The 24,705-nt window shown below is 51.0% G+C and overlaps 3 protein-coding genes and 2 non-coding genes across 5 annotated transcripts; 2 read left to right on the top strand and 3 right to left on the bottom strand.

The window, feature by feature from the left end:
- Positions 1 to 613: 613 nt before the first annotated feature.
- Positions 614 to 6,537, bottom strand: CX3CL1 (C-X3-C motif chemokine ligand 1). Its single transcript, XM_048958277.1, has 3 exons — positions 6,323 to 6,537; positions 3,878 to 3,998; positions 614 to 3,527 (listed from the first exon to the last, which is right to left on the bottom strand). The coding sequence occupies exons 1-3, from the start codon at positions 6,387 to 6,389 to the stop codon at positions 2,393 to 2,395; spliced, it is 1,323 nt and encodes a 440-aa protein (XP_048814234.1). The 5' UTR covers positions 6,390 to 6,537; the 3' UTR covers positions 614 to 2,392.
- Positions 6,538 to 12,671: 6,134 nt separating this feature from the next.
- TRNAL-CAG (transfer RNA leucine (anticodon CAG)) lies at positions 12,672 to 12,754 on the top strand. The gene has a single exon. It is a non-coding gene; the product is annotated as a tRNA-Leu (tRNA).
- A 125-nt stretch (positions 12,755 to 12,879) lies between these two features.
- On the bottom strand, positions 12,880 to 12,962 carry TRNAL-CAG (transfer RNA leucine (anticodon CAG)). Its single transcript has one exon. It is a non-coding gene; the product is annotated as a tRNA-Leu (tRNA).
- Positions 12,963 to 13,001: 39 nt separating this feature from the next.
- LOC125699118 (plasmolipin) lies at positions 13,002 to 15,541 on the top strand. Its single transcript, XM_048958306.1, has 4 exons — positions 13,002 to 13,240; positions 14,050 to 14,223; positions 14,829 to 14,948; positions 15,024 to 15,541. The coding sequence occupies exons 1-4, from the start codon at positions 13,112 to 13,114 to the stop codon at positions 15,135 to 15,137; spliced, it is 537 nt and encodes a 178-aa protein (XP_048814263.1). The 5' UTR covers positions 13,002 to 13,111; the 3' UTR covers positions 15,138 to 15,541.
- Positions 15,542 to 16,210: 669 nt separating this feature from the next.
- On the bottom strand, positions 16,211 to 23,585 carry LOC125699119 (ADP ribosylation factor like GTPase 2 binding protein). Its single transcript, XM_048958307.1, has 6 exons — positions 23,404 to 23,585; positions 21,459 to 21,520; positions 20,669 to 20,775; positions 20,167 to 20,252; positions 19,180 to 19,276; positions 16,211 to 18,556 (listed from the first exon to the last, which is right to left on the bottom strand). Exons 1-6 carry the CDS (start codon positions 23,439 to 23,441, stop codon positions 18,476 to 18,478), a joined length of 471 nt encoding a protein of 156 aa, XP_048814264.1. The 5' UTR covers positions 23,442 to 23,585; the 3' UTR covers positions 16,211 to 18,475.
- Positions 23,586 to 24,705: the final 1,120 nt, after the last annotated feature.

Raw genomic sequence — 24,705 nt, 5'->3', positions numbered from 1 at the left:
ACACCCAAACCAGGGACTGAAGACCCAACCTTGGGCTTAAATGGGCCTTCTGGCCTTGGTCAGAGATTGTAGGGTGGGAGAACTGATCAGACTGGTCAGGGTGAGTATGGCCAACATGTACCTTCAAGGGCTGCCACCATTCCACCTGATGGATGCTGTTGGGGAGATGAAGGAACAGAACCATTCAGGTGCTGCTTTGTGGCTCCATGCACTCAGTCCCCAGACTGCCATGTCCCAGTGCCAGCCACATCCACTCAGTGCATGGGAAGTGACTTATCACTGAGAAGTGATTTATCACTGAGAAGTGATTTATCACTGTCTGCCTACGAACTCATTCATTTATGCAGCCTCCCCCTTGTCTAATAACAGAAGAGGAAAAAAAAACATTCTTTCTACAGAGCTTCTTACCCTTAAAATGACCTTCCTGGCCTGGTGATTCATCAGAGGAAGTTCTGGAGGATGTTCCCCACGTGCCGCTGCTGGCGGTGCAGCAGTGTGGGGCAGGATGCAGGAGCAGCCCTGGCCTGGGTGACATCCTAGCCAACCCTGGTCTGAACCTCCTGAGGACAGTGGTTTTTAACATAAGAACTTTATTATCATTACTACTACAAAAATACAATATAAATCCCATTCACATACATTCATCTAGACTCAATACACAAACGAATCGAAGCTGACAGTAGTCACTGCACTGTAGAACAAAAGGACCCTCCTGGAGCCTGGCCCCCACAATCAGGGCTCCTGGCTGCCATGGGTTGGGATCTGCCCCAGTCACAGCCTCAACCCACAGGTGAAAACCTGCCCAAAGACAGCGTGCCAGTGGGTAAGGAGCAGGGATGGGATGAGCACAGCTGGTCTGGAAGGAGGAAGGCTATGGTAAAGCATTTGGCAGCTCCATTTGCTGTAGTGCCTGGACCTGCACGGGGCCCTGCTGCCACAGACATGAGCAAGCCAGCCAAGCCCAGCAAAACAACAGACACAGTGCAGTGTTTTCCAGTGTTCCCAGCACTGCACGCACTCTGTGATGCTCCACTAGCAAGGTGATGTGCATTCACACTGCTGCAAAACTTTACTACAAAAATAGTTGTTTCTGATATTTCATATGAGAGAGCTATAGTACACCACAAACTGCAAGGCTGTGAACCCCTAGGGTGGGTGGGAGGTGCTGCTGGCAGTGCCTGCAGGTGGATCAGCTCCAGGTGGTGTTACAGGGCTGGAGCTGCACAGCTGCCAAACACGGGTGGGTTTCACCCCAGATTCCTGGCTGCAATCAATCCTCTCTCCCTCCTATACCAGCAAAGCCCTAGATGGATCTGTCTCAAGACAAGAAATAAGAAATAAGATAACAGAAAACAGCACTGCAGTCATCCTCCACCTCCAGGGCTGGGTGGATGCCCCGATAACATCTGATGGATCCAACAGACCGGCTTTCTTCTAGCTGGCCTTTACACCTGGCTCACGCTTCTGGCTTTGATTATTTTGCTTATTACATTTTTACTTTCTTTTTCTATCTATAGTTTAGGGTCTGATCCACTGAGAGTGGTTGGAGGGGAATCTTTGATACGTAACCTCACTATGAACCTTGGGTATGTAGCTCTACCTACAAGGTGTGCTTGAGGACCTTTACAAAGTCAGGCAAAAGTCGTACTGGATTAAGAGTTAAATGAGGGCTTTCAGGAGCTGGCCATGGATAAAAGATACAGCTTACACACAGCAGTGTCTAGATGTGTGAAAATGAGAAACAATTTAGGTTAAAAAAACCCTCCTTTGGTACTGCAACAGTGCCTGCATGGCCTGCTGATGTACACAGGTATATGTATATAATATCTGAAAGCTGGACGACCTCTGCTGGCTCTAGTCATTAAATACCCAATTAACTGGAGTGTTTAATCAGCCCAAGGAGAGCCAGCACCCAGCTTACTGCCAGCATCAGTTTAGGTCTGACAGAGCAGCGAACTGAAGTGCAAAGAAAGAAGCAGCCGGAAGTTTGTAAGTGCAGACTCAGTGCTTCGGCGTTGGGATTGCTGGCAGTGGCAGAGCCCAAGTCCAGCAGAGGGGATGAGTGGGTGGGTACAAAGCTGCTCAGATGGATGATGATGGAATGTGGGAAAATCCCCAACATTCGCTTCTGCCCACTGCTTGGCAAGCAGCCCCACTACAGCAACATCCTTTCTACTGAACGGTGCCAGAGAAAGGAACATCCCATCTGCTCCTAAAATGTTGCCATTGGCCAATGGGAACTTAGGGTATATTTTTTTTAGCACTCTGCTCTGAGAAAATTCTCAGCTATCTTAGGAACTGCTTTGTACTGGTCACCGGGCCAGCAGAAGCTTGGCTTTCCTGCAGCAGCACACACATGTTCTAGGCCAAAAATGTCCATGCCATACAGCATTCAGATCACTTCCATTGGATAGACACTGCCTTGGTGTCCCTCCTTCAGATAGAGCAAGCCTTCGACCATTTCTCTTGATGTTGTTTCTGCTCTCATTCCAAATTTTATATATAGCCATATAGCTGCAACACCACAAGCAATCAGGCCACCTGCCAGGGCGACAGGGATAACAAAGTGCATTTGGGACTCTGACAAGGAGCTGAGTGCAGGTGGGTCACTTGGGCTTCTTGTAGCCTGTGCTCTGGCTTGGCCTGAGAACATCTGACTGGTGAAAACTAAGATATCTGGAGGACCTTGCTTTCCTAAGGGCAATAAACGATCAAATGCCCCAGAACCAAATGCAGAGGAACTGAAATTTTTGTTGGCATGGACATAAAGATCTTTGTCTACAGCAGTTGTGGGGTTTTGGGTAGAAACTGGAGCAGCTTCTGGTGTGGATGGGACCATGCTGACCTCTGTGCTCTTAAGGGTGGAAGGGAGAGCTGAAGCAAAACTCCTCAAAGCAGTGTCTGATGGGCTGCCTCTTGCACTGACTGGGTCCAGGGGATCGTTTGTAGGAAGACCAGGATGGTGCAGTCCTTTGGAAACGGATGCAGGGTCTGAGTTTGAGGTAGAAGTCGTGCCTTGGGCATCACCCGCAGCATTTGCAGCATATCCCACAGGTTCTTCTGTGCTGTCAGAGCCATGTGCAGGACCTGTGGGGTATGGGGTGGGTTGGCCAAGGGCCATGCCAGCTGTTAAATGCACAGATGTGAAGGATTCCCTGTTTGCTTCTGAAATGACTTCAGAGTGCGTAGCAACTCCCGACGTCATGGCGGATGGCCCTGCAGAGAAACATGTGGCGTTCTGCACAGCTGGGGTGGATTTGCTGGTCGCCTCTGTGCTGGCAGCAGGAACGGGTGCTCTCTCTGAAGCTGCAGTGGCAGCAGTGGCTGGAGGTGGAGCTGGGACTTGGAGACTGGTGTGCTTGTGGAAGGTGCCGGGCTCTTCGGGCACCGCTGCTGCAGGGGAGGTGGCAGCCTGTGGAAGTGGGGATGCTGCCGAGGCCTTTTCCTGGTCCAGCTTCCGCGTGATCTTTTTCACCCACTCTTCATCTGGATCTGCACAAATTTCTCTGAGCTTCTTAGTAGTAAATCTGAAATGAACATAAAGAGAGATCACTTGTTAGGTGAGCATAACAGTGCCTTATGTTATCAGGGTGGTACAGAAAGCATTGGGGCAGGAATGCTGAGCCCTGCTGGCTCTAACGAGCCCCTTCCATCAGGCTGGATGGATTGTTTATTTCTGGGAAGGGCAGGTGCCTCGGATCCCACGTGGATCAGCGAAAGCTGAACATGACTCAGAGGTGAAAGGCTTTAAATCACAGTCACCACTGGCTCTGCTTCCAGCAGCTCCTTGCTCTCAAGCAAAGATACTGATGGCAGTGTTTATATTTACTCAGCTGGGGAGGGAATACATCGAGGCACCCAGACAGAGGCTGCTTACATGATGGCTTTCTTGGCACACTGGAGTTCCGTCCTCCGGTAGCTCTTTATCAGCCTCTCATCTATGGCACGGTGGAAAGAGACACACCATTTTGAACACTTCAGAGGTGCTTTGGGTTGCCCTGAAACACAACATTCAACATATTAAACCTTGGCTTTGTACTAGGCACAGTAAACACTGGGTTTGATTATTCTTTATCCTCCTCTACGGAAAAGGAGTCTGAAGTTTGCCATGGAAGCTTCCAATCCCTGATAAAATGAGACATATTGATCCCATAAAAGCCATGATTGGTCATGTGATGCCTAGAGGGGAAAAAAGAAAAAAAGAAGAAAAAAGCACTGTCCAAACTGTGAGGCTCTTGGAACACCACTGCAGTTTTGCAGTTTTCCCTTGGAACACCACTGCAGTTTGCCCAGAGTTGGGAGCTAATGGGACCTTTCCCCTTTGGTGAAGTGACAGGAGCACATTTGGAGCCCAGAAGATGCATTTCTCCACCCCGCAGCAACCTGCTTTATCACTCAGAGGCTCTCAGTGCAGGTCACAGGGCAGGACAATCGTCCTATTCTTATCTGGATTACTCACATCTCTTTCCGCTGTGGGGCATCCCCTCCTAGCAAGCATCCTGCAGCTCTGAATCCTGCTGTAAGGAAAAGCTGCAGAGAAAGAGTGCTTTGACAGAGCGACGTTGCTCCCACAGCCTTTATCCCACAGTGTGGGGATGCCATCCCAGCAGCCCAGCTTCAAAGCCACAGCACTTTCGCCAAACATCTGCTTTTCCACTTCCACAGGAAAACACAGTTTTCATTTGGCCCAAGTGTAAAAACATCCTCCCTTGTCTGACATAGGGGTGAAGGCAGTCACACCACTGGGGAGAACGCAGCCATGCCAAGAACAGGCGCCTGCCAAGAGAGTGGACATTGCACAACGCAGCGAGATGTTTCTGCTCTCATGGGGGAACCAGGCTTAGAAACACAGATCCTCATTTATCCCTGCAAAGAGAGGAGCTGGAGTTTGGTTCAGCTCACACGGTCTCTACAAAATGTCGTCCGCTGATTTCCAATGGATTTGGTGAATTCAGTGAAGTTCAGTTGGGAATGACCCAAGCACCTGGTGTGAGAAGCAGCACTGCTCCAGGAACGGCCCCAGCTCTTCTGTATGTAAAGAAATCACAAGCAAACGCTCCTGTTGCCCATTTCAACCTCTACACCTCTGCAGTGCTAAAGCAAAGCCCTTTGTTCAGCCTGTAGCATCTTCTGTGGCACCTCAAGGTCAAGAACGCCTGCTCCCTGAGCCCGCAGGAATGACCAAATTCCCAGTTAAGTCTCATTACCCACGGCACACACTGCTGCTGGCTTCTGCTTTCAAAACTCCATTTAATGAACCACGAAGGTTGACAAAAACCTCTCAGCTCCCTAAGTCTGATCCCACCCTCACCGTGCCCACTGCCCACGTCCCTCGGTGCCACATCCCTGCAGCTGTGGGACAACTCCATGGATGGGGACTCCCGCACCTCCCAGGGCAGCTGTGCCACAGCCTGACCAATGATGCACGAGGGCTTGATCCAACCCCACTTGGACAGATTTTCTGTTGGTTTTCCACTTCTGACTTGGAGAACCTGCCTGAAGGGGTGAGGAGAGGACGGAGCTCCGTGCCCAGCTGCTCTCCTGGCTGTCCTTGTTCCTCCCGTCTCGTGGCACTGGGGCACACACCTCAATAAGGGCTCTGCCTCTTTCTGTGTACGTCCCTTTGACCTGGGCAAAGTCCAGTTTTGCTGGCACTGCCAAGAAGCCTCCTGGCAATCCACCCTGCTCTGTTTGTACAGCAATCACCGCTCTGCACGTAGACAACTTACGCTGAGACCAAGCAGGAAAAAACGTGCCCGTCTCCCCTCAGTCCTCCAACACCCCTCTGCATGCCAGGATCTTCACATGGCCAACAGGAGAGCTTCCAACCTGTGCAAGCATGGCCACACGTATGTGAGCATCCCCAAGGCCAGTGCAGACAGACAGACAGACGGACTGACAGACTACTATCCTCAGGCAGGATGCTGCCCCAATGGCACTTCCCTGGGGCTCTGCACTACTGCTGACCATCAGAAATGACAAAAGCCATCAGCAGGGCCACAGGCTTCCTTGCAGCAAGGCCGTGTGCTCCCCAACAGCTTCCTACCCAGCCCGTTCCTGCCACAGGATTTCCCAAGCCAAGGAAGGCGTGAGGTTCCTTCATGCCTGTAACCTGATCTTCCCTGCAGTGTACAATCCTCTGGCCCCACGCACTAACATCCAACTCCCCAGCCCCCTGAATAAAGTCAGAATCCCTTACACGGAGCCACAGATCCCTCCGTGAAACCACAGACCCCTGTGTGAAACCACAGAACCCTCTGTGAAGCCACAGACCCCTCCCAGCTCTCGTGGGGAGCCCAAGACTTGGACCCAGAGCTCTCACCTCCAGCCATAGCTGCCAGGAACAAGACCCTCAGAGCAAACAGGATCTGGAGAGAAGCAACCCTCATGTTCCCGTGGTCAGCAGCAGGAGGGGTACAGGAGAAGGACGACGGGCGGTAAGTCTCACTCCTGGATGCCTACAGCATCCTCCGGAGCAATGCAGCTGCAGCAGCTCATTCCAGGAGTGTGAAGTCCTGACGGGACTCCAGCTGCTATTTACGGGCTCCAATTCCTCCACATGACGACAGACAGGAGGCGGAGGAAGAAGCCAGGCAGGGAAGGAATACTGCTTTGTGCCATGGAATGGGACAGCTGCTGGAATTCCCCGCTCAGATGACAACGCCTTCTCACAGTTTTTCAGCTCCTTGGCAAGGGCTAAAGGAGCAGGGCTGGCTGCTCCACGTGGCTCTCACCCACTGCCCATAGGTTTGCAGAGCCAACACCAATTCACAGCTCCCCAGCGCTTGTAAAGCTCACGTTATTCACTCTGAGGGCAAAAGCAGCCCTTCCTTTTCAGCAGCAGCATCAGTTGTTGGGCCAAAAAGTGTGGTGTTTGCTAATTGCTTTCACAATTCATCAGCTAATCTGATAAGCCAGACTGCCTCCTGGGAGACGGGAGCAGCCAAAGCAGCAACAGAAAGGCACTGCCTCCCCAGGGTCTATTTGCTCCAAGACACACTGCCTGCCATGTGCTTGTCCATACAGCCCCAAGCTTTGGTAGAGGGCAAGCTATCAGGGTCTTGCTGATGGTCTGCAAGCACCAAGAGCGGGCGGGGGCTTCCCAGCACCAGGTCTGGTGTGCACATGCCAGCACTGCACTCACATCCTGCACCTTTGCTTTCTCTTTCGTATCAAATCCCAGATGAACGTGAAATGTTTTTTTTTTCCCTGCCAACTTGCACAGCTGAAAAATGAAGATAAGATTACGATTGAGACAGTGTGGCTCTACTTCTTAAAAAGCCCTTCCCAGAGATTTCTCAGGGCCGGTGGAGGTCTGGCTCTCCCGCTGTGGGAAATTCCAATCATTTCAATTAAGGATTTAATTCCAGAACAGAGTAAAACCCCCCAAAGTTTCCATAAAAAGAATTGTTAAAACTTTTGGTGAGAAATTCCAGCCTCCAAAATTAGCCTTGTTTATGCTGTAATGGACAAGCGTATTCCAAGCGTATGTGCATTCAATTAATCCTGGAGTTAATCTGTTTGATGCAGGCAGAGCAGAACATGCCCTGTTTGCCAGGTTCCTGCCCTTGCCATGTTTCTCAGCCTTATGGGAAACTTTTATTCCGGGAAATGGCATTGCCTGAGGCTGCTTCTGCTGCACAGCTATTACCCTCAGCAGTGGGTAAAACCAAGGAGAGGCTCCGGGAGCTGCTGGAGCCCAGGAGGTATTTCTATGGGAAGCAGTGACAAACGACAGGCTTTGTCCTGATCTGATGGCTAAGGGTCTCAAGATGATTTTCGTTACGATGGAAATTGTCTGTCCTAGTTTGATGGCCTTCACTTGTTTTAGTTTTGCTTTAGTTTATGGCAACAGCAAGTGGATATCCAGTGTGGGCAGTGTCCAGCTGTGAGCACGGACTGCAGCGCTCAAGCAATAGAGCAAAATCCTGTGAGCCACATAAAGGCAGCTTCCAGAAAGCAGGCAGCTTCCAGGAAAACCAAGAGTAGAAGACCTGAGCAGCTACACTACACAAATATATGGAAATGAAACCAAATAGATGAGGACCGAGGAGAAAGAAAGCTCACTGGGAACAGCATGTCTTTCCAGTGGCAGCTGCAGCTCGTCACAGCCATTTCTTCCTTAGGGTGATTGAAAGGGGACTTCCTTGGGTCACCCCTAGCAGGCAGGGGCACATGGAAAGGGCTGCAGAACACCCTCAGCACATCTGCTGGTGATCCAAAATGGCTGAGTCACCAAAAGGCTGTGCAGCCATTCAACACAAGCAGGACAGGTTCCTCTCTGCCTGGTCTGATGGGGTTCAGTGTGAGCAAGCGTTAGGTCCTGCACCTGGGGAGAATCACAGAGTCATCAAGGTTGGAAAAGACCTCTAAGATCATCCAGTCCAACCATCCACCTACCACCAATACTGCCACTAAACCACATCTCTCAGTGCCATGTCTGCACAGTTCTTGACCACCCCAAGGCACAGTGACTCCTTCACCTCCCTGGGCAGCTGTGCCAGTGCCTTACTGCTCTTCTGAGAAGTTTTTCCTACTATCCAGCCTGAAACAGAGGAATACCCACATGCATCAATATGAGTTAGGGGGTGATCTGCTCAGAAGGAGCTCTGCAGAGAAGGACCTGGGTGTCCTAGTGGCCAGCAGGGTGCCTTTATAGCCAAGAAAGCCAATGGCATCCTAGGGTGCATCATGAAAAGAGTGACAAGCAGGGCAAGGGAAGGCCTTGTTCTTTTGTTCTTTGTTCTTTATGACTATGAAGGCAGATGAAAAAAGGAGAACCAGGTCCCAACCTCATGTGGGACACAGGATATCAGGACGGACGTGACTGCCCCCAGCACAGCTGATATCAGCCTTCTGCAAACAGCATCTGCCCTCAGCACAAGGCACAAGCTGGGGCCTGTGGGTCTGTGCTGCACAAGGCTACAAACCAGCAAGCTGGAGCACCCAAAGGTGGCGTCAGCTTGGGTGGCTGCCAGGGCCATTCATCTTGAAGAAGAGGAGGAAGGTCCTTAATCTGATCTGAAACACAGCCAAGGAAAAGCCACAAATAAACACTTCTGTGCATGTGCTGCTGAGTACAGACCAAGGGATCGTGCACGGCGCCCCAGCACTCACCATCCGCTGCAGCTTTGCCTCAGTTGTTCACAAGCAAATGCTGGAGCTGTGCGTCGGCTGGAGGATCTCAGCAGCCAATGGAAGGGATGAGTCATGCAGGGGATTTACCACAAACACACAAAGCACCGCGACCCTACAAAAGCGACTGGCAAAACAACATGCAGAGAGAACAAGAGCTGCGTCCAAAACAAACAGGAAGTGATGGAAGAACACCATCCTTCTCCTTTAGGCTGTTTCATGGTGGAAATTCAGGCTCCTTAGCTACTCTTGGTACCGCCTGCTGCTGTCACAGGTTTGTGTTCCTGGAAATCAGGAGGAATGGGACAAGAGTGAAGTCAGGGAACCCGAAAGGCTGTACATGATCTGGGAGAGAGCCCAGTGCTGATCAGGTGATGATCTGATGATTCCCAGTGCACCATCCATCCAGGAGCTCCCAACACCTCCAGAACTGCTCTTCTACGTTGAACCAGAGCAGGGAGGCCCAGCACCTCTGGTAGCAGCTATTAACAGCATCCTTAGCAGTTTGTGGTGCCACATTCACCACCTACGTCCTAGAAATTTGCTGGGGAGCAGAACACAGCTTCTGGGAAGATTCTTAATGCTGCAGAGGAGACAGCCCACCAGGAGACACTGATCTAGAGGTGAGGTGATTCCCCCAGTCCTCCACCAGAAATTGATACAGATGTTTTTCCATAACACTCCTGAACAAAACTGTCACTGCAGCTTCCCGTCATAGAATTACAAAATCATTAAGGTTGGAAAAGATCTCTAAGATCATCAAGTCTAACCATGAACCCATCCCCGCCATGCCTACTCATGATGTCCCTCAGAGTTGGTTTGCACAGGGATAGTTCAGGTCCTTCTCCCTACACAAATAGCAGCCCTCTGCACTGCACTGCCCAGACATGTTCCACGAGCACTTTGTGCTTTAATGAGCCCACTGAAGTCCTCAGTCTGGAGAGGTTTTCTTGGCGCTGTCACAGCACTGGGTGGCCCCAGAACTGACCGCACAGCCTCCCAACTCTTGGCCAAGGCAACTCAGGGAATTTCTTAGGGCCAAAGGCACCTCTTGTTGTGGAGATACCCTCAGCCTATGACTGATGTAGAGCTCTTGAGCCATTACTGTAATATTTGAGAGCTGAATCCAGAAAGTGCTTGGCACTGCACAGCTGACTTCTTTCACATTAAAGGAGGCAGCAGGAAATGAGGAACAGCTGTCCGGGGCTGTCTGTGCTCAGCGTCTTTGCAGAGCAGCTCCTCTTTGGGAAGTATCTATTATTGTGTTGTTGTGTTTTTAAGGAATTGCTTTCCTTAGAAAAAGACCGTTTTAAAATTAGCAGAGAACACCACAGGAGCCTTCGTTTCTCCGAACGCAACGACTTCCTCCTTCCTTGTGATGGAGAGTAGTTCTGGATAGTGGCACACTGTGCAAAGTGCTGATGCTGTTTTCTTTCTGTTCCCAAAGCTTAGGAGTGCTGCCAAAGGGCACGTAGGAGCCCCCTCCTCACCTCAGCCCATTTCCCTGTAAAGGTGCTGCAGTGCCATGCTGGGTGCACAGCAGGGACTGCCTGCACTGCCCGTGCCTGCAGTGGGGGGGGGGTCTCAAAAACAAACACAGAGTGATGCACTCACGTTCTTTCCAAACAGAAGAGCCTCTTGTCTCCAGCAGAGCAATGCAACAAGCTGTTCCCTGCTGTAGGAGATGAGAAAAGCTCTTCTGAGTCTACGCGGCTTGATGGCATAGGTAAAAACAAAAGGCTGCTTTTCCAGGGAGGGAAGGGACGCTGGGACTTAGCTGGGACTTGCCTGAACAGATCAGGGTCTGCCTCCTGCTGGGCCCATTGAGAAGCCTTGAGATCCCCTGATGTCGCAATCCTTCTGTCTAGCTGCAGGGCACAAAGGCAGTGTTTCTACTGAGCTGGCATAAAGGAAGTATCAGATTATCTCCAAAATACTCGCCTTTCCCTACTGCACTGCAGCCAAGAGAGAGGCAGCTGATGGTGGGCACCCCAGGAGCCTCTGCACATCTCATCTGCACAGCTGCTGCAGGATCCAGGATTGCCCCAGGCACAGGAGAGTGGCTGTGTGTCACCCCAGGGTGGGACAGGGGGGTCTCCTCTCCTTGAAAAAGGGTCCTGTAAGGTGGAACACGGGTAGGTGTGGTTGTTTCACCTCTATGGGAGAGGTGTGGGCTCTCCACGTGGTGACTTCCTGCTTCTCCAACCAACTTGTTGCTGCCAGCCCAAGAAAGAAGATTACCAGAAACACTTTCCATTGACTTCTCGGAAAGGCTCCCTGCCTCCCCTCTGTCTCTTTAGGGCAGCAAGCCAGGTGCCTTCAGCAGCAGCTGTGGGGACCGGTTGGACAGGAGCTCACCATTAGGCTGTCACAGCAGAGACATCCAGAAACCCTTCTGTCCATGAGCAGTGCTGCTGGGGCTGACAGAATACTGCAAGGGTTTGGGGGCTGGCACTGTCTGCTCTTCCGAGCTCTGCCTCCACCAGCATCCCTACAGCTCATTCTCTTAACCCTCTTCCAGGCTTGCTGGCTCAGACCACAGTCACCAAACTGCTCTCCCTGTCCCCGATCCCATCCTTTCTGCACCTCACTTGATTAAAGCAGAGCACCTCCCACTCTGTTTTCACCAAGAGCCTCCGTACTCCTTCCAGGCTTTCACTAATTGATGTGCTCCCCCATCAGCTTATTTAGAGGACTGCTAGCTCCCTGGGAGCATGCTTGGCTATAGCCAAACTCTCTCTCTGTAACCATCTTGCCCTTCTGTCACAAGAGCTACTCAGTTGTTGTATATTTAAGTGCAGTGCAATGGAGTCACTGCCTAGGAGAGCAGCGGGTGCTGGCTGTTAACATGGTGGTGGTGGTTGGGGATAGTTGTTGCTGGGGCTGAGGGCAGGGGACATTCCATCCCTGGGCTGTGGAACTCATGGTAACACTGAGGATGCAGCAGGTGAGAATCAAAGCAAGCAGTGATGAGGAATGCCTAAGATTCAGAATGCTATTTGGGCAGTAAATCCCCACGCTGAGACAGAGCCGACTGCATTGTGCACTGAAGTGGGCTCGTGACCAGCAGCACTCTTGCTTCTACCTTTGTACCAGAACAGCCTGCTGCCAGAGCTGCCTTGTCCGTGCTGCTTCCTGCTGAGCTGGGCTGCAATATCTCACCCTGCGCCGTGCTCTCCATCCTGGGACACTGCACCCTGACCCCAACCCGGGACAGATGGGACAGGTAGTCGAGTGCTGAAGCAGAGGCGAACCACCGCTACCAGCAGCAGCGAACCGCTCTGTAAGGCTCCCTGCTTCGTGCAGGCAGCGGGGCCAGCAGCCCCCGGCCACCCCCTGGGAGCAAAGGCCGCTGCCAGCAGAGGATGCGAGGCGTCCCCTGGGCGCTCACCGGGTTCCGACACGAAACCCAACCCGAGCCGCCTGCCTGGCCCCAGTGTGACGCGGGGACAAAGCAGAGACAGCAGGCATGTACGCATGCGCAGTGCGCGGGGCTCTGCGTTGTGTAGCGCCATGTGGGGCCCGCGTACAACGCTGTCAGGATGGCCGAGCGGTCTAAGGCGCTGCGTTCAGGTCGCAGTCTCCCCTGGAGGCGTGGGTTCGAATCCCACTTCTGACAAGTGATAACGTTTTGCGCTGGGCCCCTCGCGTTTTTATCGCGTTGTTTTTCTGCGCGTTTCCCGCGTCTCTCCCGCAGCGGCGCTAAAAGAGCAGGCGGGAGCCGCCCGCTGCAAAAGGGAACGTTGTCAGAAGTGGGATTCGAACCCACGCCTCCAGGGGAGACTGCGACCTGAACGCAGCGCCTTAGACCGCTCGGCCATCCTGACCCGTCGGCCGAGCCGCCGCCATTCACTCTCTTGACGTATCTATGCGACGCGGCGCCGCCCCGACGGGGCGGACCGGACTGCGGGGGGAGCTTCCCCGTGGGCCGCCCCGCCGGTAGCGCTGAGGGCGGCCCGAGCCGAGCGCTCGTGGCATGGCGGGGCTGCCCGGATCCGCGGGGACGCGGAGCAGCTCCACGGGAGCCTCCGCCACTCTGCCCTCCCCCCGCCTCGACGAAGCGTTCCTGTGCTCGCCACTCGGGGGACTGATGGGCGCCCAGGCTGTGAGTAGCGGGGTGAAGGGGAGCGGGACGCTTGTGGGTGGAAGCTGATGGGGTTGTGACATCCTTGCAGCAGCACCAGCGTGGCTCTCTGCTCCACATTTAGGCTCCCATGGAAGGCTGGGACACGAGGAGGGCAGTGCGAGGGGTGGAGGCGGGAAAGGGATGGAGCTGATAGCAGGACTGCTCCCAAGTGCTCCTCTCCAGGGGCTCCTGCTCTAATGTCTCCTGCTGCCACTGCACAGCAGGGCTTTCCCTATCCCCATTTCTCCCAAACGAGGGTTAAAAATAGATGCAAAAGACAAGATGGCATTGTCTGGACTGAAACAACAGCAGCTGAGCAGCAGGAGCATGCGTGCAGCAGGACAAAGGCCACTATGTCCCCTACACGACAATGAAGGACGCAGACATCACAGCTTCTCCTGGCTGAGCTCATGGGAGAGCTGTGGGTGCAGCCCCAGCGGCGCCAGGATGAGGATGGGGTTGGTGAGACCTCCTCGGAATACTGCGGCCAGCTGTGGAGCCCTCAGTGAAGGAGAGATGTGGATCTGTTGGAGCACTTCCAGAGAAGGGGCACAAAAATGACCTGAGGGATGGAGATTCTACTCTATAAGGGCAGGCTGAGAGCTGGGGCTGTGCAGCATAGAGAGAAGGCTCTGGGGAGTCCTGAGCAGCCTTTCGGTATCTAAAAGGGTGACCATAAAAAAGAAGGGCACAGACTCTTTTAGCAGGGTCTGTTGCGATGGGAACAAGGGGAAGGGGTTTCAGGCTACAAGAGGGGAGATTTAGACCTCCCCCTGCCCATCCTGCAGGTGCTCGGCCTCCTGGTGTGGGCTCTCCTTGCTGACACCACCTACCACCTCCACGCAGCGTATGGCTGGGTGCTGTTTGTGTCCATCTTCCTCTGGGTAGCGACGGTCCTGCTCTTTGTGATGTACCTCTTGCAGCTCCCCATGAAGTTCTACATGGTCCCCTGGCCCCTCATGGTACGTACACCGGGTTTGCTCCCAGGGTGAGGGGCTGGGCCCTTTTCCTGTGGTTCTCCTAGGAAAAGGGCAGGAATATGGGGTCAGTCCAGCTAGGTGACTGGAGAACCAGAAACCCATCTCCACCCCCGTGCATCAGTAGCACCAGGTGGCACCATGCTGTGACACCAGGTGGGGAACCTCCATGTGGATCAGCTCTTGTACCAAAATGTGTGAGCACATGCCTTTGAAGATCCCTAGTAATAGAACCTTGAAAATGAGCACAACCGATGAGAAAAGAGCTCTCAGATCCCCCGGTCCAACTCCAACCCACCCCCACTGTGCCCACTGACCATGTCCCTCAGTGCTACATCTCCACACTTCTTGAACACCTCCATGGATGGTGATTCCACCACTTCCCTGGTTTGTCAGCTTTCTGCACATCCTTGTCCTTGCCTATGGTAGAGTGCACTCATACCTGGGGACAGCCCTGAACCAACCCTTTGCACCAGGCTGGCGCTCAAGTCTTTTGCTTTTGGAAGAGCCCTACGCAACCACCCCAAGAGGTGGGTTGCTGGGTGCAAAGCACAGCCCAGATCTCCTCACCTCCTCTTTGCCCTCTCCAGTTGATGATCTTCAACGCAGTGGCAACCGTTCTGTACATCGCTGCCTTCGTCACGTGCTCAGCAGCCGTGCGTCCCACCTCGTGGCGCCAGTGGGATTACAACAGGAGAGCCGCCGCCTCCGTAAGTACGGGCACGCGGGGCCATGGCTGAGCTTCTGGGACCGAGGGCTCACGCTGCACTCCGCTCCTCTTCCAGTTCTTCGCCGGCCTCGTCATGCTCACCTACGGGGCGAGCACCTTCTTCAGCTTCCGTGCCTGGAAAGGACCGGGCAGCAACGCAGCCAGCAGCCAGGCGGCCAGCCAGGCGTGAGGCCGCCATCGTGGCCGCTGTCCGTGGTGCTGCAGTCCCGCCCGTCGGCGCTCTGCTCTCGGGTGACCGCGAGATGCTGAGGGCTCACCGAGGTCGAAGCTCCTGCTGGTCCTCGCACGGTGCACAGGAGCCAGCTGCTTGCTGGAACACTTGTACCGAGGAGGCTCACCCCGTTGGCTGCACTCCAGTACTAACATTCACTAAACCAAGCCCGCGTGGCTGCCTGTGGTCGCGCACAGATGCGGTGTAAATAATTGCAATTAACTTCTGTCCGCGGGGGCAGAGCTGGAGGATGAAGGCTAGGCCAAGAAAGAAGTCTAAACTGTTATCACGCTGATCTTCAAAATAAAAAAGTCAAAGCACAGTTTTATGCTTTCAATAAATATCTTCCTAAATCCAACATTCGAGTCTGTCTGTTCCACCACCGCTGCTGTCAACAAATCCAGCTTTTGTTCTCTTGGGATGTGGTGGGCATTTGCCACAATGCCAGATGCCCAGCCACTCACTACAACATTTTCCTTGACATCCTTCTTGTACAAGCTAGTAAGTCTATTTCATCTGGTTTTAATCTATTTACACACAGGCAGCTACTCTGTAAGTTTACCACATGCGCTGTTTGCATGGGTAAAGTTGTGCACAACACAACTTGTATCCGGAGGTGGGCTCAGGAAATTTAAGTACGTTACTGAAAGGTGTGAATTTAAAAGGGACTGCACAAACTGCACTGGAATCACAGAACCAGGAAGAGCTCTCAGACCCCAAATCCAACCTCACTGTGCCCACTGCCCACGTCCCTCAGTGCCACATCCCCACGGCTCTGGGACACCTCCAGGGATGGTGACTCCCCCACCTCCCCGGGCAGCTGTGCCACTGCCTCACTGCTCTCATGGAGAGCAATCAGCCCCTGACAGATCTACTTGCACGTGCTGTGGAAGGAAAGCAGGCACAATGGAACGTCAAGTCTCAACAAATACGTACAAAACCCAAAATCCATAAGAAAATTGGCCTCTCAAAATGCATTTTGGTGGCAATGTTAGAACTCTTAAGAAATGAAGTCAGACTTGCACACAGCCCAGCGCATATAGAAATTTAATCCCTTATAAAAGACCTTTGCCTGGTGGAAAAGGCACCGATTGGAGCCCAGTCCCAGCGTGTCACAGAGAAACAAATCATCCCAGGAACATCAAACCACAGAAACCAGCCAGGACGGAGTGAGCAGGGTTTGATCCGGGCAGCTCCACTCAAAACCAGGGGAGCTTTGGTGCAAATTTTCACAGTCTAAAATTGAAATGAAAAAGGAGCAACAACAAAACTTCACTGTGAGTTGGTATCAGCACACCCAAGTGCTTACAAAGAGCTTGAATGCTCACGTGGATGTTGTTCACAGGCGAATGACACAGAGGTCAATCACATCCCCACCTCACAGCCAAACTAACGCATCTAGTCAACACGCTATTTGAATTATTTTACAAAATAAATTCATCTGAAAACACTCAACAGAGAATTTGTGAGTTAAGCAAGCAGAACAGCACAGATCTATCAACAGCAAGAAGTGAGGAACCACACCTCTGTGAAACGGTGACTTTGGTACACAGGAAACTGAGATATAAGCCCCATCCAAATATGAATTCAATCAACACCGTGTGCTCCATCTGGACTCTGAAATTACAATAGGCTGTGCTTAAAACAGAACCATCTCCCCTCTGGGACATCACTGTCTGGGTATCCACTCGCACTGCTGTTACTTCACATAATTATCCAGAGCAACTGCAACAGGAGAATAAGGATTTTGCTCCAGTTAAAATTAAAAAGGGAAATTTGGGGTTTAGTTAAGAATGAATTCAGCTCAACAATTCACAATTAAAACATTTCAATGGGGTTTCTTTTAAAATTGATAGAACCTTAAATAGTCTGAAGGAAGGAGTTTAACCAAAGAGCTCCTGTCCATGTACGAATGGCAGCCCGAGGTCTTGATACCTCCAATTTTAACCTCAGGATTCAGAAGGGCACGTAGCTGCATCTGGTTTGGACCAGAGCTGCTACCCAACAGCCTCACTTTTTTCCTCTGGTAACAGCCACCTCAGGGCTTTGCCCTGCTTGCTTCCCAGCCCTGCATGCTGACCATACTTGAGGGAGCAGCCTGCACAGCCCGGTCTCCTCACTGCTGCTCAAATAAACTACTTCACTTCAGCAATCAAACCCTAGCACTGCTGAGATGACTGGCAGAAGCCAGCAAGGATCATCTTTGTGCTGGTAGGAGGCTTTCTCCCTGCAAAGCAGGCTGTACTTTTGCTCTGCCCAGGTCCTCATTGGGTGACAGCTGCTGCTGCACTGGCAGGGAACACTCAGTGCTCTGCAGCATCAGCAGCCTGCTCCTGTCTGCTCTCATGCTTTTAGATATGCATTGCCCGAGTGTGTCACAAAGCAGGAGATTAACATGTCTGATAGCACAAGAGCAGAGGGTCACTATGGCTCCAAATACATTTTAATTGCAACTGTCAAGGCAGAAGCAGCTGGGGTTTGGTGTCAGGCTTATGGCTACGGCCCCACTAGCAGCACTCACGTGCTGCTTCACCAACAGCTAAAAAGCAAACACACATTTTAAACAGCATGCTATTTAGAGCAGCCAATGACAGGTGGTGAACAGGTCCGTGCCCAACGTACCCTCAAGCTTACAGCTGTGCCACTGCCAAACAGAAAGAAACTGCACAGATAGGCCAGCTTTGGATTTGTCACAGTTATTTCCTCAGTGTAGAACAGCTGGGGGCTGAAGCAAAGCCAATCAGAGCTTTGCACCTTAAGGATGAGACTGACTTAAGCCAATGAGCAGACAGATCTGCACGCTAACACAGCAACCCTCACCCAGCACACAGGCAGCCTGGGGCTAAAACATCTACATATGGAAACAAACACTTCTGTAACAAAGCTGTAACATCAGATTAAAGATTAAAAAAGGCATATATGTATTCACACCTGCCCAAGAGCTGGACAGACACTTTCTTTTTGCATTGCCTTCTTGATTCTTTAGAGTTCTGCCTCTTGGGATGATGGCTGAGAAGCCAACCCCACAAAAAAACACATACAGCTCTATTTATCATCTTCTCAGCACGCTGAGTTTCTTTGTAACAGTTAGAATGGTGTGCAAATATTGTGTATTTAAAATACAATTACTCCAGGAGGACTACAGTTCTCTTCTTCTGTGGCCACTGAATACCAGCAAGTTTCAGGCATCTGAAGGCACAGTCTGAGAGAGTTTTCATCACATAAAAGCACCTTGATTCTCGTGATCTTTTGTGTTTTAATGTCCCAATGCAAGCTGTAGCAGTGCACCAGCTGTTCTAGGAGGAGGAGATGGATGATTTGTTTAGTGATGTCACCACTAATCCACCACTTAAATCCAGACTTCGACCTTCTTTTTCCTAGAAATGTCAGAAAAGAAGACATCCTTAACTCAATGCTGCTTTGAAATACACAACCTTTTGAGTTCAAAAGATGAAATTCATATTCTGTTTGTCAAACCAATATAAAACTACACATTACCTGAGCATCTGAGCACTCATCTTGCTGAGGGACTTGAAAAAATCCTTAGCAGAGCATTTATTCCCTCTTTTTTCAATCTGTTTCCTCCTCTTCACAACCAAACAACCTCTCAGCAAGAGGTTGTGCAGAAGCTGGATTTAGTACCTGTGTGTCACTGCCAGCTGCACACCCAGCTCCCAGCAGCCTCCTGCACCCAGGCAGTGCAGTGGGAACTGGTGATACGTGGCTCCTGTGGGTTCACCTTTTGTCTCCAAAGTGGAACCCCCAGCTGAAACTGCTGCTGAGACACACACTGCCTCCTCACCCTGTCCCTAGGAAGTTACAGGGGTGCAGTTTGAGTTCAAACAGCCTCCCAATTAAGTTCTTTTCCTTTTGGGCCTGTATAACCTGTGAATGAACGCTGTTACCCACCGTGGTGACGCTGCCTTTGTTGCTCTCAGGTAGAGCTGTGCAGAAATAACAGCCATCATGCCAATGAAAATAACCAAAGTGACACACTTACAGCTCTGTAATCCAAGAACATTTCCTTGAAAGCCAGGAAGTCAGTAAAAGTGAGGAGCATATCAAATATATCACCTGCCATTTCGTCTTTGTGCTGCCTACGGAGAGAAGATGAGGAATGAGAAAACCATGCATTCAATTCTTACTTTAAAATGTGAGGTCAAAAAATGGCACCAGGACACTAACAGAACTTCAACAAGAACATTGCAGGCCTCTCATAAAGCACAATCTTAGACAAATATTACCTTGCAGCATTTCCAATCGTTACAATACACACATTAAAATATTACCATTTATCTAAACACAAGCTTTAAGAGTATCAGTTTCTTTGTCTGATTTCCAAGGACTGATGTGTAAGTCAAAAGAACTCATATCCAACCAGCATTTGTTCCAGTTTATTCTACAGTAGAGAAATACTCCAAGTTGTCCTTTCCTATTGTCCTATTTCCTATGTCCTATTAATGGAGCTATTCACTTTAATTAGCCTTCACTAGATGGCCCATACCTGCACAGGTAACACAAAACCCTTATTGCTGTTAGTCCGGGAGATGCTACTGAGTGGGAATTCAAAGCTTTCTGGACCCAGACCTCTAGAGCTCAGTTTAGATCCTAGAGCAGCCCTGCTAAGATTAAAGGGTGCAGCCCCCAGAGTCACCAAGCATAACAAAAACACATCAGGAAGGTGGAGAATGTGAAAGTCTGGTTTTAAACAGGTTCAAAGCAAAAGAAACTTGGAGTAGAAGTGGTTGTGGGTTTGCTTGTTGTTTGTGTTTACCAGCAATCTATGCAGCAGATGATTCTAAGTCATATTTCAGCCAATACTGCAGGAATTCAGAGTAGCAGAGCACTCCTACTACTATTATGATCCTTAAGGGGGAGCTTCTTTCTCAAGGGAGAGCTGTGAACACCTGAATTCAAATCTAGATAGAAAGATTGAGACACACACAACCCTCCCTCCCCCTCAACAAAAGCAAAGCAGAGGACTCACTGCAAAGACATTGTGAAAGCAGTCATATTAAAACCAGGAATCCGATCGAGCAGTTTTTCTTCAATGTATTTCTCTATCAAAGAGATCTTAAAAGAGAAACAAACAAAGGCCAATCAGTCAAAACCAACACAAAAGAAAACCCAATCAGGAATCCCCTCCACCCCGCAGCATCTTAATGATCTTCACATGCAAATTTGAAACCAACCTTCCTCACTTTGCTTTGTCATGCACACAGCACACAGGCTGGATTTCTGTTAGAAGTTAAACAGCTGAACACCGTGTAAGCTTTCAGGTGAAACAAACAGAAAGGAACCCGTGGCTCCAGATAACCCCCCTCTTGCTCACAGAGCACAGCTGTGCTCCACAAAGAGGCAGCAGGCATCACACTGCCTTTGCTCTACGTGAAGCCAGCATGCTACAAAAGGGGGAACACAAGACCTGATTTTGGCCTTAGGAAAATGAAAAAAGCAATTCATGTGAGGGATAAGAAAAAGCATCTTACGTATTCATTAAAAATAGAAGTGTAGATGAGCTTGTTTTCTTCTGACTCATCGAACTCCTGGTAGTGCTTCTCCATAAAACTCCTCTGTATGGACTGGAAGTCATCATCTGGACCACAACAAAAACGCATCATCTAGTTGGGGTTGAGTCATTCTTTTCACAACAGAAACCCCACTGTCATCAGTCCTCTGCTCTCCTGTGGCAGCCACCCGTGTGGCACACGTGCAGGCAGTCACACCAAGGAGCACAGCTGCTGCTGGGCCAGATCCTGGCCCATCTGTGAGAGTACAGAGGGAGCAGCTCCAGCTGAGGGAGCCCATCACCCGTGGCAGCAGCGCACGGCTGCTTTTATGCAGCAGCTCTGACCTCAGGGTGGAATTTAAAGTCAATTGTCTTCCTACAGCTTCTCAAATTCAAAAGTACCAGCAGGACTGCCAGCTACTGAAGGCTTTTTTTCCCACTTGTGGAAATGAATAAAGCAAATTAGCACCAAACTCAACACAACAGGCAGGCTGCACACCTCTTGGTTAAGGTGAGAGCTGATGATTGCCTCTGCTCACACAGTACAGGACTGGCTTCACTGAACACTCTTACCACCAACAGGGTGTGCCACATCCCAAGGCTGCTGTTGTACAAACAGCACACAAAAGGCTTTCCTGTACACTTTTTTACTGCAGCAATGATGAGAAGAAAGGAAAGAGAGGAAAGAGCTTCCATGAGCAGGCAGAGGGTAGACTGGCTGTGTGCGTGCAGCACCTTTAGCACCCATCTTGTCTGCTTGCTGAGCTTACCCATGATGATATCCTCCAGGTACCCAACGATGGCATCAAACTCTGCATCAGATGGGGAGGAGCTGAAAGCAGAAAAGGTGGTATTGCATAAATACACGCTGCAACTATGGGAGAAATAAACTTTACAATTAAGTGTTCAGGAAAGGCCAAGTGCAGGGAAAGCCCAGTAAAGCGAAGCAAACACAATTTCCTAGTGCCAACCTAGGAAATACTCCATGAGACCGATCATAAGACTGCTGTGTGGGATTTTCATTAGGCATCTGTAATGTTTTCCTAACTAAAATGTTGTTTTACTGGTGTTAATGTTACATAATTCCAGTCCAGATGCAAAAAGAACGAGAAGAGTACAACCATAACACCAAATTAAGCATTTTCCATGCCGTAAATCCAGGCTTCTACCACATTTATTTCCTGGATAACTCAACGTGGTGACCACAGAACTTCAGATGCTGTTTTGCAGTACTCGGCCTTCTTAAACTCAATAAATACATGTATTATTTCACTAAAGAAACTCAAATGCTTTTTCTTGTGCATGCTGCACGCAAAGGGCAGAGCCTCATAAGGTAATGAGCCTCATAAGCAGTAAGCAGATGTTAAGCATCATTAATGATCTGAACACATCCAGAGAAGGAACCTTTAGCAGCAACATTTCAGAACCCTGCTCATTTTATGGCTCTTGTTCAGACACATCAGTTAGAAGCAGAACAGAACTCTCCCTCAGACTGTGCTGCTTTCAGACAGCAGAGCACCAGAATTCAACCAAGAGCAGTTGAACTGTCCGGCCATAGGGCTCATCCTGACCAGAAAAACCGTAAAGATATTTGAATAAAGAATGCATCTGATCACCAGGCCATGTTCCAGCAACATCGGTGATGTGTTAAAGCTTAGAAGATGAGGTGCGGGAAGCCCAGCAGAGCAGAAAGCGCACATTTCCACCAGAGGGCACAGCTCAGCCAGCAGAGGAGCTCACACAGGGCAGCAGCAGCTCTGCGTTCCTCCACGCTTGTCTGATTTCAAGCAACAGGGCTTCTCATTTTGCACTTCTATGCAAGACGACCTTGCTATGGATAATTTGCTTTTCTTTTCTCTCTCTCTCTCCCAATGAACAAAACCACAGTTTTTAGAGGCTTTTCCAGCTCATATTTCATAGCTTATTCTATTAATTTAAGCCAGTTTCAGCTTGTGAAGCACACCACCCGACTGTAGCTGTTCCAAACCAGCATCCATTTGAGTTTCCCTAACCACACCTATACCTGCACATCTCAGCAAACACATGCTCACAAAGCAGCCCGTCGTTTAAGCACACCAAGGCCAGCACAACCTGTGCTGCTGTAGCAGCCCAAGGCCCGTGTGCCCTTGGGGCAAGACAAACAAATGATGTTGAGAGGCACAGCCACATCCCCTTCAGCCACAAGCTTCAGATGAGGAGCACGGCAGGAAGAATAGGGTGAGCCTTAACACCCACCTGTGTAAAATTCGGTTAGGTCATGGAAACACAATGGTTGGGCTGGGAGGGATCTTAAAGCCCATCCAGTCCCAAGCCGTGCTGTCAGCAGGCACATCTCTTATGGATCAGGCTGCCCGGGGCTCCACGCAGCCCGGCCCCGAGCACCTCCAGTGGGGCACCCTCAGCTCGCAGGGGCTCACTGCCCTCACAGTGACAAGCCCTCTGAGCCCCCACTCTTTCAGTTCAAATCCATTCCCCCTCTCGCTGTCACTGCAGGGCTGTCCGGCTCAGCGCACGGAGTTTGGACTTCATCTCAACTCTGAACACATGCTCCTCCTCCTTCCCAGGGCTCTGCACTGCTCTGAGCCCTTGTCGTCCCGAAGGGCAGCATCTACTAAGCAGCACGGCATACGTTCACTCTCGCATTAAATTCCTATTAAGATACGTTAAGCAGGAAATAGCTGCCGTCGGACCCGACGCAGAACGCAGCACACTTACACGGCTACACCGAAGTTCTCCTCCTCCGAGCTCTCCATCCCTCCTGCACAACGCGCAGCTAGCTGCGCTCTTCCTTCTCGTGGGACAAAGTACTGAGGAATCGCACACGGGAGGCGTTAATAGAAAAGTAATTAAGCCAGACGGACCGCAGGCCCACCCGGCGCACGCACCGCCCCGCACCGCCCCCCCCCAGGACCCCGCACGGCCCCCGGCCCTGCCGTTACCTGGGAAACGCTTCCTTCCGGTCTGGCTGCAGCCAATCGCAGAGCGGAACCGGCCGCAGAAGTCCCGCCCACACACCGGGAAGAGCCAATGGGAGAAGGCGCGTGCCGCCATGGCAAGCCGGGATGGAGGGGAAGACGGATGGGATCTCGTCCTCCATAAGCTTCCCCCTCACAGCTCTGAGGCCATAACCCCAAGTCCCAGCACAAGCAGAAGCACAAGAGAACGGCAAACACTCTTCAAGACGTTTTATTTTCAAACAGACCGACTGTGCCACGCTCCATCTCCCCTTCTTGAGTTTCCCATCCCTCAGAGCCCCACAGCGAGCACCCGCTCCCCACAGCCACCCCATGGCGGAGGGCAGCAGAAAGCCAGCCCCACCTACAGCCTTTCCATACGTGAAATGAATAGGACAGCCCTCTGCAACACAACCCCTTCGGGTGCTGCTGGCTCTCTGCCCAGCAAAGTAATCTAAAGCATTCAGGTCTCCTTGTGAAGCAGCATGCACTCAGACCCACGTCCACAAAGGCACCTGGGTTATTTGGACCCCTATGTTTCAATCAGACACCTCTGTGGGCCTTGGAGCCTATCTCATCCAGCACTTGGTACTGAGCAGGATTCCCAGGCACTTGGGGGAAGTTTTACCTCGGTTAATCCTGGCCAGGGAACCCAAAGCCTAGAGTTGACGGCATCTATTAAGGCAGAGTTCAAAGTGGTTCTGTCCCACTTCTTCCTCCACAGCACGCTTCGTATCTTTGTGCCTATTGTTGCATTTGGAAGCATTTGGAATTTCATCTCTAAAGATTCCGAAAAGCAGAATGGCAAAGTGGAAAACACATGAACTTTGCAAAGTGGAGTCCATGAAGAAATGAAGAGGCCCAGGCACCCGTTTGCCATCTGACCTTCATCAAAACAGCTGGAAGAGAATTCACATTTCAGCAAGACCAGCCCTCGCTCCGCTCCCGATTCAGTCTGTATTTGGAAAAAAGCTCAACAACAAAGTGATGCACAGAACTTTCCTAGTGAACACCTTTTACGTGAGGCTCAGAGGACTTCTCTCCCTCCTCCTCCTCTGGATTA

This window comes from Lagopus muta, chromosome 12 (genome assembly GCF_023343835.1).
Source record: "Lagopus muta isolate bLagMut1 chromosome 12, bLagMut1 primary, whole genome shotgun sequence".
Taxonomy (NCBI): Eukaryota; Metazoa; Chordata; class Aves; order Galliformes; family Phasianidae; genus Lagopus; species Lagopus muta.
This window is presented reverse-complemented; position numbering and strand designations above follow the sequence as displayed.